General features: G+C 43.0%; 1 protein-coding gene across 1 annotated transcript; it reads right to left on the reverse strand.

Moving 5' to 3' along the window:
• Window positions 1–88: 88 nt before the first annotated feature.
• On the reverse strand, window positions 89–18,871 carry LOC118373554 (EMILIN-2-like). Its single transcript, XM_035759721.2, has 9 exons — window positions 18,317–18,871; window positions 17,751–17,876; window positions 16,255–16,442; window positions 13,896–16,031; window positions 4,600–4,818; window positions 3,584–3,634; window positions 3,447–3,500; window positions 1,379–1,495; window positions 89–1,167 (listed from the first exon to the last, which is right to left on the reverse strand). The coding sequence occupies exons 1-9, from the start codon at window positions 18,499–18,501 to the stop codon at window positions 830–832; spliced, it is 3,414 nt and encodes a 1,137-aa protein (XP_035615614.1). The 5' UTR covers window positions 18,502–18,871; the 3' UTR covers window positions 89–829.
• Window positions 18,872–19,529: the final 658 nt, after the last annotated feature.

The following is a 19,529-nucleotide window of genomic DNA, read 5'->3' on the forward strand; positions in this document are numbered from 1 at the left end:
CGTGGATAGCATTTTTATGTCTCTGTGTCCAGTATGAAGGAAGTTAAGATTCAGTGATGCGGACCAATGCTAACTAGCGTTAGCACAATCAATGGAAATCTATGGGTACATGCTAGCATGCTAATTGCCAAAGTATCCCTTTAACCATTCTATCATTTATAGTGATACTATTAATTAACAATAGGCCTATATAATGAAACAATAGTTAATAAACACTCATGGCCACTGTTTAGACAAAGCTTTTATTACTGGTACCAGGGGCAGAATTGAAGTTCTCTGATTCAAAACAGTTCATTTTCAGGCATTGTTCCTAAAGAACATTGTGACTCACTGGGAGGTGATGAAATACAAAGATCTTTCAAAACAACTGTGCTCGTTTTGAAGTTCTGCATCCCTTGTCAGGTAGGAAAAGGACCAGTCTATTTGTTTAACAGTAGTTCCGCTTACAATGCTATGTACAATTGATAGTCCTCAATACAAATAGTCATTTGCAAATACCTAAAATTACACAGGTTTAAAAATGTAAACAAATTGAACACACACATCAACACAAGCATACATTCAAAGATGTCATTTAAAAAAACGTTGCCTTTAGAATATAATCACTAAATATGAATACTCCATGAATGGCAGTAGCCAGCCCCGTTCCCTCCATAACGATCTTATGATAAAATATTTGATACACATTTCTTTTTGTATGAAAGCTCTGTCATAAGATTGCTTTAAAGTACCATCATGAGTTACTACAATACCTGTAAGGCATTCCCACATCTAAATTAGAACTAGTGTTTTACGGTTGGAGCTTTATAAGGCTTCTCATTGGTGGGGGTTATCTTTTTGAGGAGGTGGGGTAGAGAAGCACGACGCTAAACGTCGAGAGGACCTCTGTGTTCTCTGAGATAGCAAGTTTGCCTGCGGTCATGACTAAACCTGCCCTGTCCCCACGCTTCAGAGTGAGAACCAGGCTCAGGGAGGCTGAGCCTCCGCAGTCACAGCTAGTGGAGCTAGCCCCACCTCCGCCACCATTAGCAGGAAGGTAACCAGCCGTGTCCAGCCTCTGGATGCTGTGGTTGGACACAGAGAGCACTGCCTCCACCCTGGCACCTCTCTGGGCTGTCAGCACAGCAGTCAGCAGGTAATGGCCCTCCATGGGAACATTGAAAATGCCTGGAAGAGTAGGAAGAAATACGGGAGGATGAATATTAAAGAGGGAATATCAGTCAACGACAAGGGGGCACTCATGTTAGCTGCATGAGGGACACATACAAAAGTTGACATAAATCTTGCACTTACAGTCTTGATTATTTGGGTAGGTTGTGGTTTACATTTAGGTTAGTGCGGCATCTGTGTGTGATTGGGACAGTGTTGTAGTAGTTACCTGTGTGAGGGTCGTAGTGTCCTCCGTCATTCACCAACACCTTGTTGAAGCGGATGATGCCCACCTCACCAGGGAAGGGCAGGAGGTTGAGACCAGCCGAGAAGGACACCCGCTCACCTGACACAGAGATACAGGGTTAAAGTTCAACCCTAAGTGTCTTCAGAAAGTATTCATACCCCTTGACTTTTTCCAACGTGTTACAGCCTGAATTTTAAATGTATTACATTGAGAATGTTTGTCACTGCCCTATACAAACAATACCCCATGTCAAAGTGGAATTGTGTTTTTCAATTTTTTGGCAAATTACATAAAATGCAAAGCTAAAATGTATTACATTTACATTTAAGTCATTTAGCAGACGCTCTTATCCAGAGCGACTTACAAATTGGTGCATTCACCTTATGACATTGTGACACAGTGGAACAGTCACTTTACAATAGTATTGAGTCAATAACATGATTTTTGAATGACTACCTCATCTCTGTACCCCACACATACAATTATCTGTAAGGTCCCTCAGTCCAACACTGAATTTCAAACACAGATTCAACCACAAAGACCAGGGAGGTTTTCCAATGCCTCGCAATGAATGGCACCGATTTGGTAGATGGGTATAAAAAAATAATTAAAAAGCAGCCATTCAATATCCCTTTGAGCATGGTGAAGTTATTAGTTACACTGTGTATCAATACACCCAGTCACTACAAAGATACAGGCGGCTTTCCAAACTCAGTTGCAGGATAGTAAGGAAACCGCTCAGGGAATTCACCATGAGGCCAAAGATGACTTTAAAACAGAGTTTAACAGCTGTGATGATGGAAGAAAACTGAGGATGGATCAATAACATTGACAGAGTAAAAAGAAGGGAGCCTGTACAGAATACAAATATTCCAAAGCATGCATTCTGTTTGCAACAAGGCACTAAAATGGTGCAGCGGTCTAAGGCACTACAACTCCGTGCTTGAGGCGTCACTACAGACACCCTGGTTCGAATCCAGGCTGTATCACAACTGGCCGTGATTGGGAGTCCCATAGGGCAGCGCAGAATTGGCCAAGCGTCGTCCGGGTTTGGCTGGTGTAGGCCGTCAATGTAAATAAGAATTTGTTCTTAACTGACTTCCTTAGTTAAATTAAGGTTAAATTAAAAAGTGTTGGGGGAAAAAAATAATACTGGAAAAAGAAAAGGTTATTTTGTCCTGAGTACAAAGTGTTATGTTTGGAGCAAATCCAATACAACGAATAACTGAGTACCACACTCCATATTTTTAAGCATTGTGGTGGCTGCATCATGTTAAGCTTGTAAATGTTTTGCAGGATAAAAAATAAACGTAATGGAGCTAAGCACAGGCAAAATCATTGAGGAAAACCTGGTTCAGTCTGCTTTCCACCAGACAATAGGAGATTAATTCACCTTTCAGTAGGACAATAACCTAAAACACAAGGCCAAATCTACACTAGAGTTGCTTATCAAGAAGACAGTGAATGTTCCTGAGTGGCCGAGTTACAGTTTTGACTTAAATCTGCTTGAAAAGCTATGGCAAGACCTGAAAATGGTTGTCTAGCAATAACAGAGGATGAAGAAATTTGAAAAGAACGAGCAAATGTTGCACAATCCAGGAGTGGAAAGCTCCTAGAGACTTACCCAGTAAGATTCACAGCTGTAATCGCTGCCAAAGGTGATTGATTATAACATGTATTGACTCAGGGGTGTGAATACTGATTTTATCAAGATATATTTTATTTATTTTTTTGTGAATTTTGTTAAAAAAAATTCACTTTGACATTATGGCGTATTTTGTTTAGATCGTTGCCAAAAACATGTCAATTAAATCCCTTTGAATCCCATTTTGTAACAACAAAATGTGGAAAAAGTCAAGGGGTGTGAATACTTTCTAAAGGAACTGTAAGTCACATTGACACAGCTTGTCCCCAAATTTGGGACACACATTCTCACTGTCATTTAAAAATACAAATAAAAAAGTGTTTATTAGGACAGATACAGTAACTCTTGTCCATAACTGACTGGAATACTACTGCTTTAATCTTAAGAGACTGCTAAATATCTTACCTGTTACAGTTAAATACGGTTTGTGCAATGACGGTCTCAGGGGAATGTGGGCAACTGTTGAAAGAGGTTCATTTTCAGAAGACTCACAATTTTATATTCATAGTAAATTAAATCAAATGAGTCAAAATATCACTTACCAGAAATAACTGGCATATTAGGCTTTAAAGACCCTTTAGAGGGTGGGGAAGCTGTAAAATAATCAAGATACATTTCATGAGGTTTTGAAAGAAGGTAATACATCTGGCAAACACACTACCTTTCAAAAGTTTGGCGTCACTTAGAAATGTTCTTGTTTTTGAAAGAAAATCTATTTTTTTGTCCATTAAAATCAGAAATACAGTATAGACATTGTTAATGTTGTAAATTACCATTGTAGCTGGAAACGGCAGATTGTTTTAATGAAATATCTACATAGGCGTACAGAGGCCCATTATCAGCAACCATCACTCCTGTGTTCCAATGGCACGTTGTGTTAGCTAATCCAAGTTTATCATTTTAAAAAGCTAATTGATCATTAGAAAACCTTTTTGCAATGATATTAGCACAGCTGAAAACTGTTGTTCTGATTTAAAGAAGCAAAAAAAATGGCCTTCTTTAGACTAGTTGAGTATCTGGAGCATCAGCATTTGTGGGTTTGATTACAGGCTCAAAATGGCCAGAAACAAATAACTTTCTTCTGAAAATCGTCAGTCTATTCTTGTTCTGAGAAATTAAGGCTATTCCAAATGAGAAACTGCCAAGAAACTGAAGATCTGGGACAATGCGGTGTACTACTCCCTTTGCAGAACAGCGCAAACTGGCTCTAACCAGAATAGAAAGAGTGGGAGGCCCCGGTGCACAACTGAGCAAGTGGACAAGTACATTAGTGTCTAGTTTGAGAAACAGATGCCTCACAAGTCCTCAACTGGCAGCTTCATTAAATAGTACCTGCAAAACACCCGTCTAAATGTTTGAATCTACACTGTATTTGTGATCAATTTGATGTTGTTTTAACGGACAAACAAATGTGCTTTTCTTTAAAAAACATGGACATTTCTAAGTGACTCCAAACTTTTGAACGGGAGTGTACCTACTTGCGTGTGTGTAGGTGTGCACATGCATTTGTATTCTGTACGTGTTTTTAGCCCCTCTCCCAGCTACCCCTATATCTCACCTGGGGCTCCAGCGAAGCCCTTGATAGGGGTCATGCTGCCATCAGCCCCCTTGGGCGGTTTGGAAGAGATCATGATTCCGGGGGCTCCTGCCTCCCCAGTCTCTATCATATGTGGTGGTAGGGCCCCGTCTGGTATTGGCCCAATGGGCAGGACAGGGCTCTGAGGGACAGGCTTGGTCTCAGTGGGATTACCAGACTCCTCCACACCTCCATGAACGCCTGAAAAGAGGGGGTAATGACAAGCCAGGGGATAAAGAAAGGATGAAGGATAGAGCGAGGGATAAAACCCCGGACCAGTTGTGGAGAGGTGAACATATGTTAACAAACCAGCTGGTGCCGTGACGACTCCTGACACTGACAGACAGTAGGACTCTACCAGTCTCACTTCCCCTTGTGGCAGCGTTAAGTTAGGGCCCAAAAACTACAATGAAGAAAAATTGTCTGGTCAAAAGAGAGACATCAGAGAATTCCTTTCAGAGGTCAAGCTTGCATTACTCTTAAACATGCTTTGTGCTTCTCGAGTGAAAGCTTTCACTTCACTTCCCAGTAAAGTCAACCTCCCAGTTAAAGCTGGTTTGTGGGAACTCACATTGAGTATGCAGGGAGCCCTAAGCAAGATTTGGTTAGGGGGCGGGGACCCCACCCACCTTGCGGGCAAAACATTTTAGTGGCCACCCTCTCTTTGCGTCAGTAGGGCATTTTTTTTTGTTGTTGCAGAAATTCCTTCTTGACCATGTGAACTTTCATGTGCCTTAATTACAAACTTGTATTGGATCTGTAAATATGAATATAAAATGTTAAGTTATGAGCCTAGTTTAGCCAAGGAGAAACCACTGAGCAACAGTGCCTTCTGAATGTTTTCAACCCCCTTCACTTTTTCCACATTTTGATTAATTACAAAGTGGGATTAAAATGGATTCCATTGTCATTTTTTGGCAACGATCTACACAAAATCTGACTTTCAAGTCTTGCCATAGATTGTCAAGCCAAAACTGTAACTAGGCCACTCGGGAACATTCAATGTCGTCTTGGTAAGCAACTCCATCCAAAGCCTAATGAATAACTTCACCATGCTCAAAGGGATATTCAGTGTCTGCTTTTTTTTTATCCATCTACCAATCGGTGCCCTTCTTTGCGAGGCATTGGAAAACCTCCCTGGCTTGAAAGTCACTACTCGACTGAGAGACCTTAAATATAATTGTACAGTATGTGTGGGGTAAGGGGTGGGACAGTCATTCAAAAATTGTTTCCCACTATTATTCCATGCAATTTATGTGATTTGTTCAGCAAATGTTTTACTCCTGAATTTATTTAGGCTTGCCATAACAAAAGGGGTTATTGACTCAAGACATTTCAGCTTTTCATTTTTAATTCATTTGTACTATTACGGGATGTTGTATATAGATTTAGTGAAACAAAATCACAATTTAAACTATTTTAAATTCAGGCTCTAACACAAAATGTGGAAAAAGTCGAGGGGATTGAATACTTTCAACTCATTGAAAGACAGGATTATGGATGGGGTTGACCATGTATTTACATGTTCATTCTTAAAGTGATGGGTGGCGCTAAGGCTTAAGAGGGTGTGAACTATGCTGAATGGGTGTAAACCAAAAATATTTAAATTTCACTTAAATTTGACATAAGCCCCCATAGAGCAATCTGGTCACATATCTGAGTGAGAGTTTCCAACTAAATCATAGGTGCACCCTGGAGGTCAGGCCCCCTGGGCACATGCCTGGTCAGTAATTCATCATGATTACAAGTTTTAGATACCTGGCTAGACTAAATTACCTAGCAAAAATAAACAATAAAACTGTTTTTTGGTTGTAATGGCTTGTGAGTTTTTTCTTATTGGCCCATTTCCTGTGTACTTTTTAGCTATAGTACATGACCTATTACACATTTTGGGGGAATTTCACTCTCTACCCTGAGTATTTTTAAGGTTTATTAGATGGGAATGATGGGGAGATAAATAGGTGGGAGACGCAGTATACGGTGATTAAACCCTGGTCTCCAGTGGGGAGGCATTATGTTCTGTATGGGAGTGTTACCCACTCAACACGGCTCTGCTCTCTCTTTCACCTTATTACTGTACTTGCTCTTGTCATTTTACACGAAAGAACAGTTATTATATAGAATGGTTCTCAATACACCTGAGAGATTCTAATTGTCATCAAACCGTGAGTAATTCCCTGTCATCAGTGACCTAAACACCACACCGCAGACACATCCACTGTGACAGGAGTCAAATGTTTGTGCATTACTGACAGCCAGAGCTGAGATTACTAAAACAAACTACACATGAGTTTATCAGCTAATCATTAACCCTCTCAACATTGTTCTGGGGTGAAGTTTCCCCTTAGGTACAGATCTAGGATAATTTTCCCTTCCCACAATCCTAACCTGAACCGTTAGTGGGGAATATGCAAAACGGACCCAAGATCAGTGTGTCTAGGCAGGGGCAACGTCGCCCTACTCCTCATTATTCTCCTGAGCAGTCAATGAGATAACAGGCAACAGGTCCAAACTCTGTCTTCAGAGGGATTAAGCTGTACATGAAAGGCATACCTGCATACCAGGCAGCCTATCCCCCACCTCAGGCAACAGAGGTCAGTCGCTATAAAAGCCAGAACAACATGGTCTGGCTATTAAAACATGTATCTAGGATCAGCTTACCCTCCCCCAATCCCAACCTTAACCATTAGTGGGGGGGGTAAATGCTAAACTGACCCCAAATCAGTGTCTCGAGGCAACATCACCCTACTCCCTAATAAGCACTACACAGAGAGGGGACTAGAAGCAATCTGTAAAATACCACAGGAAGGAAGACTTCAGGCGGAACTTGTACATGTGTGTGTAATTTAGTGTGTGTGTTTAGTTTAGTTTGATTATGTGTAGCAGTCGGTTGGGCCTTGATGATTCTGACTGAAAGCCAATCTCAGCCTAAATCGCAGGGTAATGATTAAAGGATGGAGCTCTAACGTGTGCATGCACTATGATTAAAGACGTGGATGTAAACAATTGCAGCTGGGGGCCCCTGGCTTTAACTGGACCTGGAGGGAGTGTTACAGTGTATCCAAGAAATCCTACAGTCATATATATGCCATTTAGCAGACGCTTTTATCCAAAGCGATTTACAGTCATGCATCCCAGGAATCGAACCCACCAACCCTGGTGTTACAAGTGCCATGCTCTACCAACTGAGCTAGAAAGGACCACAGACTTACAGCCAGCCCTTCCCTCCACCAGTCTGAGGATATATAAGAATCCCTGTGATATCCTATGTTCCGTACCAAATCAGTTTAATCTACTTTCAAGGGGGAAAATAGACAATTGAATATCTTCATATGAAGAAGAAAAAAATATATATATACGCATTTTTTTGTTTTTTACTCAGTGGGGGTCTCAATTTACGCCTGAGATGGAATAGAGTTGGAATAGCAGAATACACAAGGTGCAATTTTTCATATGTGATAGTCTGTCAATTCTATGCCAGTTAACATTTTCTAGAATGCCAAGTTAGATTAGTGGCCAGCTATCATGGTCAAATTACCGGCCATGGGGCCCCCATTGATTTTGTCAGTCTCACTCAGACACCGTATTAAAAACGGCAATCATTATCCCTACAACACATGGCAAAATGTGTAGAATTGCACGAAATTAACTCTAAAACTAGATGTGGTTATGGATGTGGTTAAGAAACTGTGGCCCCTCGATGAGTTTAGATTTTTTGGGGCCCCCACCCCCATCAAAATAAAAAAAAGGGCTAGATGGTGGTTTTAGCAAGAGAATAAAGTGACATGGTTTATTGCAGTGGGAGCTCAGAGATTGACTGTGCTGTGCATCATCAGGTCCTAGCTTGTCTCTGGACTATCTACCTTTGGCCAAAGCACATAGGAACCTGGTCAAAAGTAGTGCACTATAATGGGAATTAGTGCGCCATTTGGAACAATCTTGCTGTCCTGCCAGGGTTATCATGCTTGGCCTGTGTGTCTGTAACCCTACAACCTTGGTTATCTGTCAGAGGGTCATTGACCTGAACAATATGGCCACTGAGGCAGTGGAAGAGGCAGAAAAGCATGTTAGCTTCTCTCTGTACTGCGCATAACTGAACTCTTAAGTGTTGTGTTGTCTGGACTTTCAGCAATGAAGAGTTAACAAGGGTGAGTATATTGCATGTGTGGTTCTCACAGGCAAACATGGGCATGCACACACGTACAACCATGTACACACACAATGCTAATCTCTGGGGAGTGATTGATAGGCTCAGGGGACACCACATTAGCCGCTTGGTTGTGACTAATGGTTTGGGAAATTGCCCTAATTAAACTACACTTTTGATTAACCGAACTAAACATATTATTCCAGAGCACAGGTGGAGTGTCTGGCCCTGTAAAATACTTACAATAGGGGTGATTTCATGCCAGCATAGCCTGAAAATATTTGTCGCATCTCAGATTGTTTTGGCAATTTTCACATCGAAACTTAATTGGGAGGAAGCATGTTTGACATGCTTTTTAAATTTACATCACAAATGATTTGAGAATACCATGATGAAAGTGGCCATTTTAGACCCTTTTAGAACTATACATGCCTCCTGTAAGACCCTATTATCCGTACATGATACAGACAACATCTTGGTGTTATTATACTCCTAATAGTGTGCTCTAACAATTCATCATGATTTTTTTTCTTCAATGGCTTGTGATACAACTATAAAAAGCATGTCAAACATCCTTCCTCCCAGGGAAGTTTCTATGTGAGAAATGCTAGAATAATCTGAGATACCAAAATAATGTTCCAGCTACACTGGCGTGGAATCTCCCGGTAGAGCACCACACTAGTGAGCACAAACATAAATACACCAGACAAATCTGTTAGCAGTTTTAGACTTGAGATTTTAGATTTTCAGACCGGTCTTCAAGCCAAGCTAAATTTGGTGCTTGTCAAGCCGGGAGTGTCCGTCATCTATTATCTAAACCATTGAGGAAAGTTGTGGGTCCCAATTCATGTTCCGCCCATTCAGCTCTTACTCAGTCTCTGAGTTTAGGAGGAAGGGTGTGTATGACGTCATGGCAGTACAGAGGATAGTCTTGACTGTGTATGTGTCCCAAATGGCACCTTATTCCTTATGTAGTGCCCTACTTTTGACCAGTGTCCATAGGGCTCCCCATAAGGCTCTGGTCAAAAGTAGTGCACTATATACGGGATAAGGTTCCATTTGGGATGCAGACTGTGTTTATTTAAAGAGAGACTGGGCCAGGCCAGTGTGTTAAACATATTCAACAAAACCAGAGAAATAGTAGGCAGGGAGATATGGATAAAGAGAGAGGGAAAATAAGGGCACTGAGGGGAAAGAGTAAGGTTGAAGGAGGGTGTGATGTCATGTCAACCCAGTAGCGCCTGGTCTGAACCCGGTCCACTCTGCTCTCGAATAACAAACCTTCTTCTTGGTTCCTATAAGTGGACAATTGATAAGCCAGTGACAGAGGTCCCTATAAATGGACAGCACTTTCCACTTCCTGATAAGTAGCGATAGTCCACTGTGCACGCTAAAGACCAGTCCAGGACAAAAGAGGAGCAGTGAGCCAAGTATGAGCCAATGATATCCCAATGTGATCCATGGTAAAGCAGCATCCAGTCAGGAACATATGACAAGCAAAATGCCCTCTAAGGGCAAACATTGAAACATTCCAGCTGACAGAATAATGATTTTAAATATAAGTTATTACTATAATAACAAGTGAATGGCGGGGGTACTGACACTTAATTTCTCAGAGTCTCCGAGTGCATGCTTCGCACACAGGTTGAAACAGTGACTCCGATCCAAATTCTCTCCTTGTGGCTTCACAGCCAGGATCAGGCCCCTTCCCCATTGGACTCCCAGACCAGAACATGCAGAGCTGCTCTGTAAACCAGTGAGTCATACAGAGCTGGATTCAGAAGAAGAGACACAACCCTCATAAATGTTATGGAGTGTGCTTCCAGCTCCCTTATTCCCAGCTGTGGACCTCATCGGAGCCCAGTTGAGTTCCCCTGGGCCCATGTTTACAAAGAGCCCATGTTTACACTAGTTATCTACAGTGACTAAGGATATGGGGGTTCTGAACTCTCAGATGACCATGAAACAGCAAGGCTAGTCTTAACAAAAATAGAGTTATTTAGTTATTACAGAGTATAGGTCTTCACGGGTTCCAAAAAGTTGAACCCGGACAGACCCGAGGGCAATCAGACCAGATTGGACCAGTGACAAATAAATGACATTTATCAGCCAAGTTGCTCTTCTGGTTAATGAATAGGTCTTTATATGCTGTCTAAACCTTCTATAAGTCAATAAATGCACCTTATTAGCGTACAATAAACATGCAGAGCTGTGGTCACATAGACCCGATGACAATCAAACAGGAACCAAACTGGACCAGAGGGACAAAATAGAATGTTGGGCCCGGGTCGGGTATATCGGTTCCAACTGGACCTGTCAAGACCTCTACTACAGAGATAAGGAGCCCGCCTACACACGTTAATAATCCCTTAAAACCCAAGCATTGCTCGACACAAACCTATTTAAAATAACCATGTGTGTTCAATCAGTGCTGCCTCTGAGTCAAAACCCTGGGAGATTGAAATCCAGCTTCCCGTTGCCCTTAGTTCTCACAAAGAAACTAGCTAGGTTTACATTCAATTTGCGACAGATTTTCATGAAAATATTCTAAAACGAGCACAAAACAATATGTACATTTTCCCACCAGGGGTGTTTCCATCAAACTGGCTAGTTGCGGATAAAAAGCTGTGTGTCATGACGTAACGCACATAGAAAGCACTTTGTCATCTAACTTTTTATTTTAAAATAATAATAATAAAGTTATATGTGTTTCCATCCTGTTTTTATCTCTGTCGATGGTTTTGGCACAAAGTCTGTGATAAACAACGAGGGTTCGGCGGGGGAGAGGCACATAGATTTTGTATTAATGTTCCAATCACTCAAATATCACATTAATACATGTTAGACATGGCAAAATGTATATAATTGCAAGAAAATTAGCTTTAGATCTGCAAAATGTTCTCTGCACCCCATGACACAATGTGTAAAATTGCAGGAAATACACGGTAAACCTTCAAAATGTTTCTCTCTGCCACCTAGAGGGGTATGAACAGTTTGTGTCATGAACAGTGCTTGTACCAATAGAAATAGATGTGGTGTTAGGCACGCAGGGGATGTAAAGTTTACCAACAAATTTGCTATTTCCATCAGGCTTGTCGTGACATTTTTTGTCCGACTTACATAATGGATGGAAACCTGGTTAGAGACATACACTAACAGGTCCTACATTAAATACACATTACTAGGCACGATTTAAATCAACAACCTTAAGCACCCCAAATGGGCTCTAGATGCAGCTCTGAGATATATCTTACTAGCACCATTTGATTGTAATTTTCAATTTGTGCAACTGGAACACCTTGATGATATATACTGTGATATATACTGTGGTGTAACCAGTACGAAACTAACTTAGCAGGAAAGCACTGACGTGGGGGAAGTGTAGGTTTAAGAACAAATGAGAGGTATAACCTGGATAATTGGAATAATCATGCACATTTTAAGCAATGGTCAATCTTATTTAATCTTTAGCCTAATAAACTGTGTATGATTTTCTAAGTTGTAGTGGTAGGAAAACAAAGCATGGCGACTGCAAGTTTACTTCAACATGATGGTTATTGTGACTCCTGTTTGCCACATCTTCAATTTAAGCCTAGAAGACGGTGTGTGCCCTCAGACATGGAGGGAGGCAAAGGTCATTCTACTACCCCAGAGTATCAGAGCACACTATTAATTGTTAAAACAGCCAACTAATCAGCCTGTTACAAATTTTGGGAAAACATTTGTTCAAATACAAAGTTATTTTACAGAAAACAAGTTAACAACAGCTATTCAACATGCTTATAAAGAAGGGCACTCCACATGCCTGGCACTGACACAAATTACTGATGATTGGCTGAAAGAAATTGATAGTAAGAAGACTGTGGGAGCTGTTTTGTTAGACCTCAGTGCCGCTTTTGATTTCATTGATCATAACCTATTGCTGAAAACTTAGGTGTTTGCATTCTCTGCCTTATTATAGATTAAGAGTTACCTATTTAATAGAACACAGAGGGTGTTCGTTAATGGAAGCCTCTCATGCAAATTCAGTTGAGTGTGGTGTACCGCAGGGCAGCCAACTAGGGCCATTATTGTTTTCTGTTTTTACAAGTGACCTTCCACTGACTTTGAATAAAGTCTGTGTGTCCGTGTATGCTGACTACTCAACAGTATACACGTCGGCTGCAACAGTAAAATAACTGACACCCTTAACATAGAGCTCCAGTCAGATTTAGAATGGGTAACTAATCAATAGGCTGGTGCGAAATATCAAAAAAACAAAAAACAATTTTTGGGACAAATCACTCACTCAACGCTAAACCTCATTTAGATCTATTATTGAATGTGGTTATTTAGCAAGTTGAAGAGACTAAACTTCTGGAGTGTAACCCTAGATAGCAAGCAGTCATGGTCAAAACAAATATACTCAATGGTTGCCAAAATGGGAAGAGGTCTGTCCATGATAGGGCATTGCTCTACCTTCTTGCCATCTCAGTCGACTAGACCGGTTCTATGGGCCCTAGTTTTGTCACACCTGGACTACTGCCCAGCCTCGTGGTCATCTGCGGCAAAGATGGACATAGTCAAATTGCAGTTTGTCCAGAATAAAGCAGCACGTATCGCACTTAGATGTACATGGAGGGAAAATGTCATTAACATCCATGTCAGATTTCCTGGCTCAAAGTTGAGGAGAGATTGACTGCATCACTATTGGTCTTTGTGCAAGGTATTGATGTGTTAAAGGTACTGTCTGTTCATGCAGTTGGCACACAGTTTGGACATGGCATGCAACCAGAGGACATGCAACCAGAGGTCTCTTCCCAGTTCCCAGGTCCAGAACAGAGGCTGGGGAATGCACAGTATAAAATAGAGTCATGACTACATGGAACTCTGCCATCCCAGGTAACTCAAGCTAGCAATAAAACCAGTTTTTAAAAAACTGATTAAAGAACACCTTACTGCACAATGGGAACTGTGAAGAGACACATCCATTTGATTTATCTTGTTTTGTAATTTGCACTGTATTATACCTAGATAATGTGTGTATGTACGTAATATATAATGTATATAATGTTCTGTGCTTAGTAAAATGTCATGTTTCAGCGGCTAATGGGTATCTTAATAAATACCAAATCTCTGTGTCAAGTCTTACCAGTGTTCTCAGGACTGGTGGTTAGATGATGGAGGTCCTGGGTGATGACTGAGAAGTGGTCCTGGAGGTTCTGATATGTTCCCTTCAGTCCTTCGATGTCCTTGGTGTGGGCAAGCAGGGTGTCGTTGATCTCGCTGACACAGTTCCACAGGCCGGTCACGTGCTTGTTCAGCCCCTCTTTGATCCTGTGCAGGCTGCTGGAGATGGGCTCCAGCCTGCTGCACATGTTATCCAAGCTGGCAACCCGGCCATCTACAGTTGTAACGTCCAGAGCTACACCCTCGGTCCTGTTCCTGCAGTGGTCTGCCTCGGACCTCACCTTCTGTCCCAGTTCCTCCAGCCGGGCCCTTAGCTCCTCTCTCTGGGCCAGGTGGAGCTCCAGCAGGTTCCTGGCATCATGTGCCGGTCCCACGCTGCTCTGGCAACAGGTGTTCAGTTGCTGGAGCTCCAGGGACTGCCGGCTGAGAGATACACCCAGGGCCGATAGAGAGCCCTCTTGTCCTCCAATATGCTCGCTGAGAGCTCCCAGCTCTCCCCGCACATCTTTAAGATGAGCACTGAGAGAGACACCCAAGTCTGACAGAGAGCCTTCCTGCACTCCAATACGCCCACTGAGAGCTTCAAGTGCTTCTTCTACACCTGCAAGACTGGCACTGTGGTTCAGAAGCTGCCCTTGGAGCTCCAGGGACTGCTGGCTAAGAGAGAGCCCCAGGGCTGACAGGAAGCCCTCCTGTCCTCCCATACGTCCTTTCAGAGCCCATAGCTCTTCCTGCGTATCTGTAAGACTGGCGGTATGGTTCAGGAGCTGCCCTTGGACAAACTCCTCCATGTCTCCAAGACTAGCTGAGTGGCCTTTCATGCTAGACTGCATGGTGTCTAGGCTGGTTTTGTAGACCTGTAGGATATTTTGAATGCTCTCTATGGCCAGTTGGTCAGACTTGCACTCTGTGGAGCACAGCTGGTCAAGGGCATTGAATCTGTCCTCCAGAGCCTGAACGCTGGTCTTGTGAGAGGTCACCTCACCCGGCAGTGCCTCCAGCCCAGCCTGAGGCCTAGATAGGGGGCTGCTTATCTCCACCAGTAGACTGGTGACCCGGTCCTCCATGGAGCTCATCCTGTCCTCAATGGCCTTCTTCAGGTTCGTAGCCCCCTCTGCCCACTCTCTCCTTAGCTTCTCCTCTAGGAAGAGGCTGTGCACTTTCACACTCCTCTCTGACATGTTTAGATGGGCCTCCAGCTCTTCCACATGGGGCAGGAGTTGGTCAGGCTCGGGCTTCTTCTCTAGGCTGGACTGGAGTCTCGGCTGGTCCCCGGAGACCCGGAACAGCTCTTTCTGCAGCTCCTGCAGACCTGGTGGGGTTCCGTCTCCCCTAAGCAGACCAGGCAGCTCATTCTTGAGGTCCTGGATCTCCTTGCGGAGGTCCATCTCCTTGGACTCGAGGAGCTCGGTCAGGCTGAGGTAGCTGTTCTCCTGGAACTCAGACTGCTCCTGCACTGACAGAATCTTATAGTCACACGAGTTCTTCAAGTCTGACATCTTGATCTCCATGCCCTCCATCATCTCGTCCCTTAGGGCGTGAAACTTTGCATCCACGTAGGCGCGCAGGGCCGCGTCATTGGCCGGGGGAGCGGGAGGGGGTGTGGCTAGAGGGGCCTGTGTGGCCTCCATTAGCAGACGTAGCTGTCCGTCATGGTGGTTGACCCTGGAATGGAGGTCATCCAGGGTGTTGCTCTTGGTGTTGAGGGTGTCTGTGAGGTTGTTGATCTTGTTTGTGAACTCATCCATGTCCACCATTTTGTACTCCTTTTCCAGGGAGATGTCCTGCAGAAGCATGCTCTGCTGCTCGCCACGCACGCTTTCCGGCTGCCGCAAGTTGTTGAGCAGCGTGACCAGCATTTTGCTGGCGTCCTCCTGCAGATCCACCCTCAGGTTGGCAGACAGGCTGGTCATGGCTGCCTGCATGTCCAGGACCTGCTGTGACAGACGCTGCACCTCCTCCTCCATCTGCTGTGTCCTTTGACTCCCTCCCTGGCTCGCCACCTGGCCACTCACCCCCCCCTGGCCTGTCTGATCTCCTGGCTGCCCCTCTGCCCCCCAGGGGTGGCCACCCTGACCCCACGCCTGCTGCCCCGGACCTACAGAGGGAAAATCCAATGGTTAGGATAAGTCCTCTTTTCTACTAGGGAACCCATATTTATTATTGTGGGTTAAATCTATGCTTTACATTACTACAGTAGTAGAGTAGTGAAAAACATTCCTAAACTAATCATATGACCAGACTAGCATACTAGTTATGTATGGGTTGTGGGTCAGGTATGTGTCTCTAAAAGGTGAGGTAGGTTTAAGCAGCTCTCTTACCCTGTGTCTCTGCGATGTGTCCAGGGGCAGGAGGCGGGTTGGACCGAGGCCCCAGGACTGTCTGACGGGACGGGACACCTTTCAGGTCTTTGCAGTCATGACCCTGGTACCCTGGACAGCACCTCCACTCCAGCTCTGTCACCAGCTTATAGCCAACCTTATACATGGGGCGGAATTGGGTTCGATACCTGGAAAAAGAAAAAGGTAATATGGCAAAGAAAGAGATGACCTAAATGTGCATTCACATTTTCTATAATGGGGAGATTGTTTTGACTTTAAATTTGTCTATCAGTCCTCACAAATGATGAATGATAATGATATTCATATTTAAAAACAGATTTAATCAATAAATCTAACCATATGACCATTGGGAACACACGCTCAAAAGGAAAAACCCACAAGACAATCTAGCAATTATGTTCACAACATAAAACCCCCTCAATGTTATTCTCCACTGAGCTTCTGCTTTCAAAGTTTCAATGGACATTTCCTAAATGTGAGTAATGTGAGCAATGCTTTGCCAAGTTACAACTTACGCTTGAGCAGTGACCCCTCTCGGGAGAGCAGTACAGGCCTTGGAATCCCAGCAATAAATATATGTTTATGACAACAGCCTCCAGATGGGCTAGCTAGCCAGTCACACTCCTAATGCATCATGCACTCCTTTTAACGTTGCTTAATATTTTCCACCATTTACACCCTGTCAAATGTGAAGCCACGCTTCGTCACTGGCCCCAGGACATGTTTCCCAACACCATGCTCAATAATAACACATGAAAGCAGCCAACCCAGGGAGAAATGTGTCAGATGCCTCTGACTGATGTTGCACAGGGGGGGCTGTGTGCGTAACTGTGCCATGTGTGCCAATACAAAGCAGATTATTATTCACAGTATAACTAAATAAATAGCTTTTTCATCATAGCTGCACAATCTTTAATTCCCCTCATCTTCCATAAGGCTCAATGGGATCATGGACATGTTTCTTGTCCCAGACAGTGACAAATAGACCATAACGGATCAGTCAATCAAACTCACTGGTTCGTCATAAACATCTAAATCACTTGCAGATGATCTGTCATAAATACGGAATAATCTGAGGATCTGAAAGGGTGAATGCAGATTACAGAAGATAATGGGACAGGTGTGCCCAGAGGATAACTACACCTACTCAGTGCTTGTGACCCTCTGCTGCTGTAGTGCAGTGATAAACTAGCCGATGGAGATCATGAATACAGTAGCAGACATTTATTCGGAATGCCAATAAACAATGCAATCATGTGATGGTGTTTTAAATACTAGGCAGAGGATGGGACAATGGTCATGGATCCTAAACATTATTGGTTGATATGTGGAAGTAGTCTTAACATTCAAAGTAATCAATAGTTTTCAAAGTCAACTTTCTTTAATGATGTTGAGTCACTGCTGTAACACCGCTCTCGAGACCAATAAAAATAGCAGCACCCCACCCTCTCGAGCGAGCCTCTTGGGCCACTTACATCACTTGTTGCGCGCAGTTGAGTTGATGCATCTGGCAAGGCGCAGACTCCGGCTGCACAAAGCTCTCCGTGCCACCCACGACCGCATAGCTCACGTTCTTGTGCACGACGTATGCACACCAGTTTCTGAAAAATTTAATTATTGAGTCACACAAAATGACGAAAACAAGTCAGCCTATGAAAGAGGAATGGTGAAGTCCTTGAAGTAAAATAATCTAATCATTATATAGGCCTACCATAAATGTGTTGATTTCATTATTCTATTAAATTGCAGTGACATTTTTATTGAACTTTTTTTGTTGTTGCCATTGGCCTATTTTAAAAACAAATAACGTGTAAGCCCATAAGTATGTGCTTTTTTTGTTCTAATTTCAATGAAAAATAAATCAATATATATTTCAGCATAGGCCTACAGTAACAATAAAAAGCCATAAAACATGTAAATACTCTAGACAATTTAGACTATTGGAGTCTCCAATAATATAACCATACATTATCAGTCAAAACTATAGACAAATGTCTCTGATTATACATACAGTACAAACAACTATGAAAACTTCACTCACTTATTCCTCTGTCGTTGTTCTGAGCCAGAGTATGCGCTTCCCTGGAACATGTTATACCGTGACGGCGTTCCATTGATCAATGGAAAGGTGAGCAATAAGGGAAATAAGGCACTTTTTAAGACGAATCCGGTGGGAAGGCACTTCATTTTAATACAACGGAAAAAAAGTAGACAAATATTAAACATGTAAGCATTGAGGTTAGACGTTTTGGTCCCTCTCCTAGCAGCAACTCGAAAGGCTGATAATGCAAACTTTCTTCCAGGGTAGAGCAGCCTGTGACGTGACGTTCGGGGTACAGCGAACCCCCTTCACCAGCGCTCCTCACTCCCAGAGAGTAAAATGCGCTCCCAGTAGAACAGTGATTAAATCCCGTTTCGTAGTTTCCTCACTCATCTGCTTCAGTTTGTATCGGAGATCATGTTCCCTGCTTTCTTGAAAAATACTTGAATGTGCTTGACTGCATGCATGCAACTCTAGTGACAAGTCCCCAAAGGAACGCTTTCATATCCAGCCCACTGGATAATGAAATACAGTGCTTTACACCAGGTTTCCCCAAACTCGGTTCTGGACCCCCCGCTTTGCAAACATGTGAGTGTCAGACTAGCATCACTTTATTGTAAGTGATTCATCTTGTAGCAAACATGTTTTATTGATATGCGGGTGTCATATGACCATCACCTTCAGATCGGCGGGGACACTGACTAAAGTACTACTCATACAAAACTTCGAATAAAACCTAGACACTTTTTAGAATATATGCCAAATGATTGAGTGTGCATTGAAATGAGATCATAGTGTTATAGATACATTTGATTGAGTGTCATTTTAGACGTACATTTAACCGAATAAAAAACGAGTTGGCGCACACCCAGAAAACATATGTTATGTGTAGGTGCGAACAGCGAAAAATCTATAAACTAAAGAAATAGTCGCACACTTCATATAAAGTCTAATAAATGTATATATTCTTTCTCCAGCTTATCAGCGTACACCCAAGTATGAAGTACTGCAGTGCATCTCCACCTCCTGGACTGCACCAGATTTGGCAGTTCATGCGGTGAGATGTTACCCCACTCTTCCACCAAGGCACCTGCAAGTTCCGGGACATTTCTGGTGGGGGGGAAATGGCCCTAGCCCTCACCCTTCCAATCCAACAGGTCCCATATTGAGATCCTGGCTCATCGCTGGCCATGGCAGAACAATGACAATCCTG

Source organism: Oncorhynchus keta, chromosome 4 (assembly GCF_023373465.1).
Source record: "Oncorhynchus keta strain PuntledgeMale-10-30-2019 chromosome 4, Oket_V2, whole genome shotgun sequence".
NCBI lineage: Eukaryota > Metazoa > Chordata > Actinopteri > Salmoniformes > Salmonidae > Oncorhynchus > Oncorhynchus keta.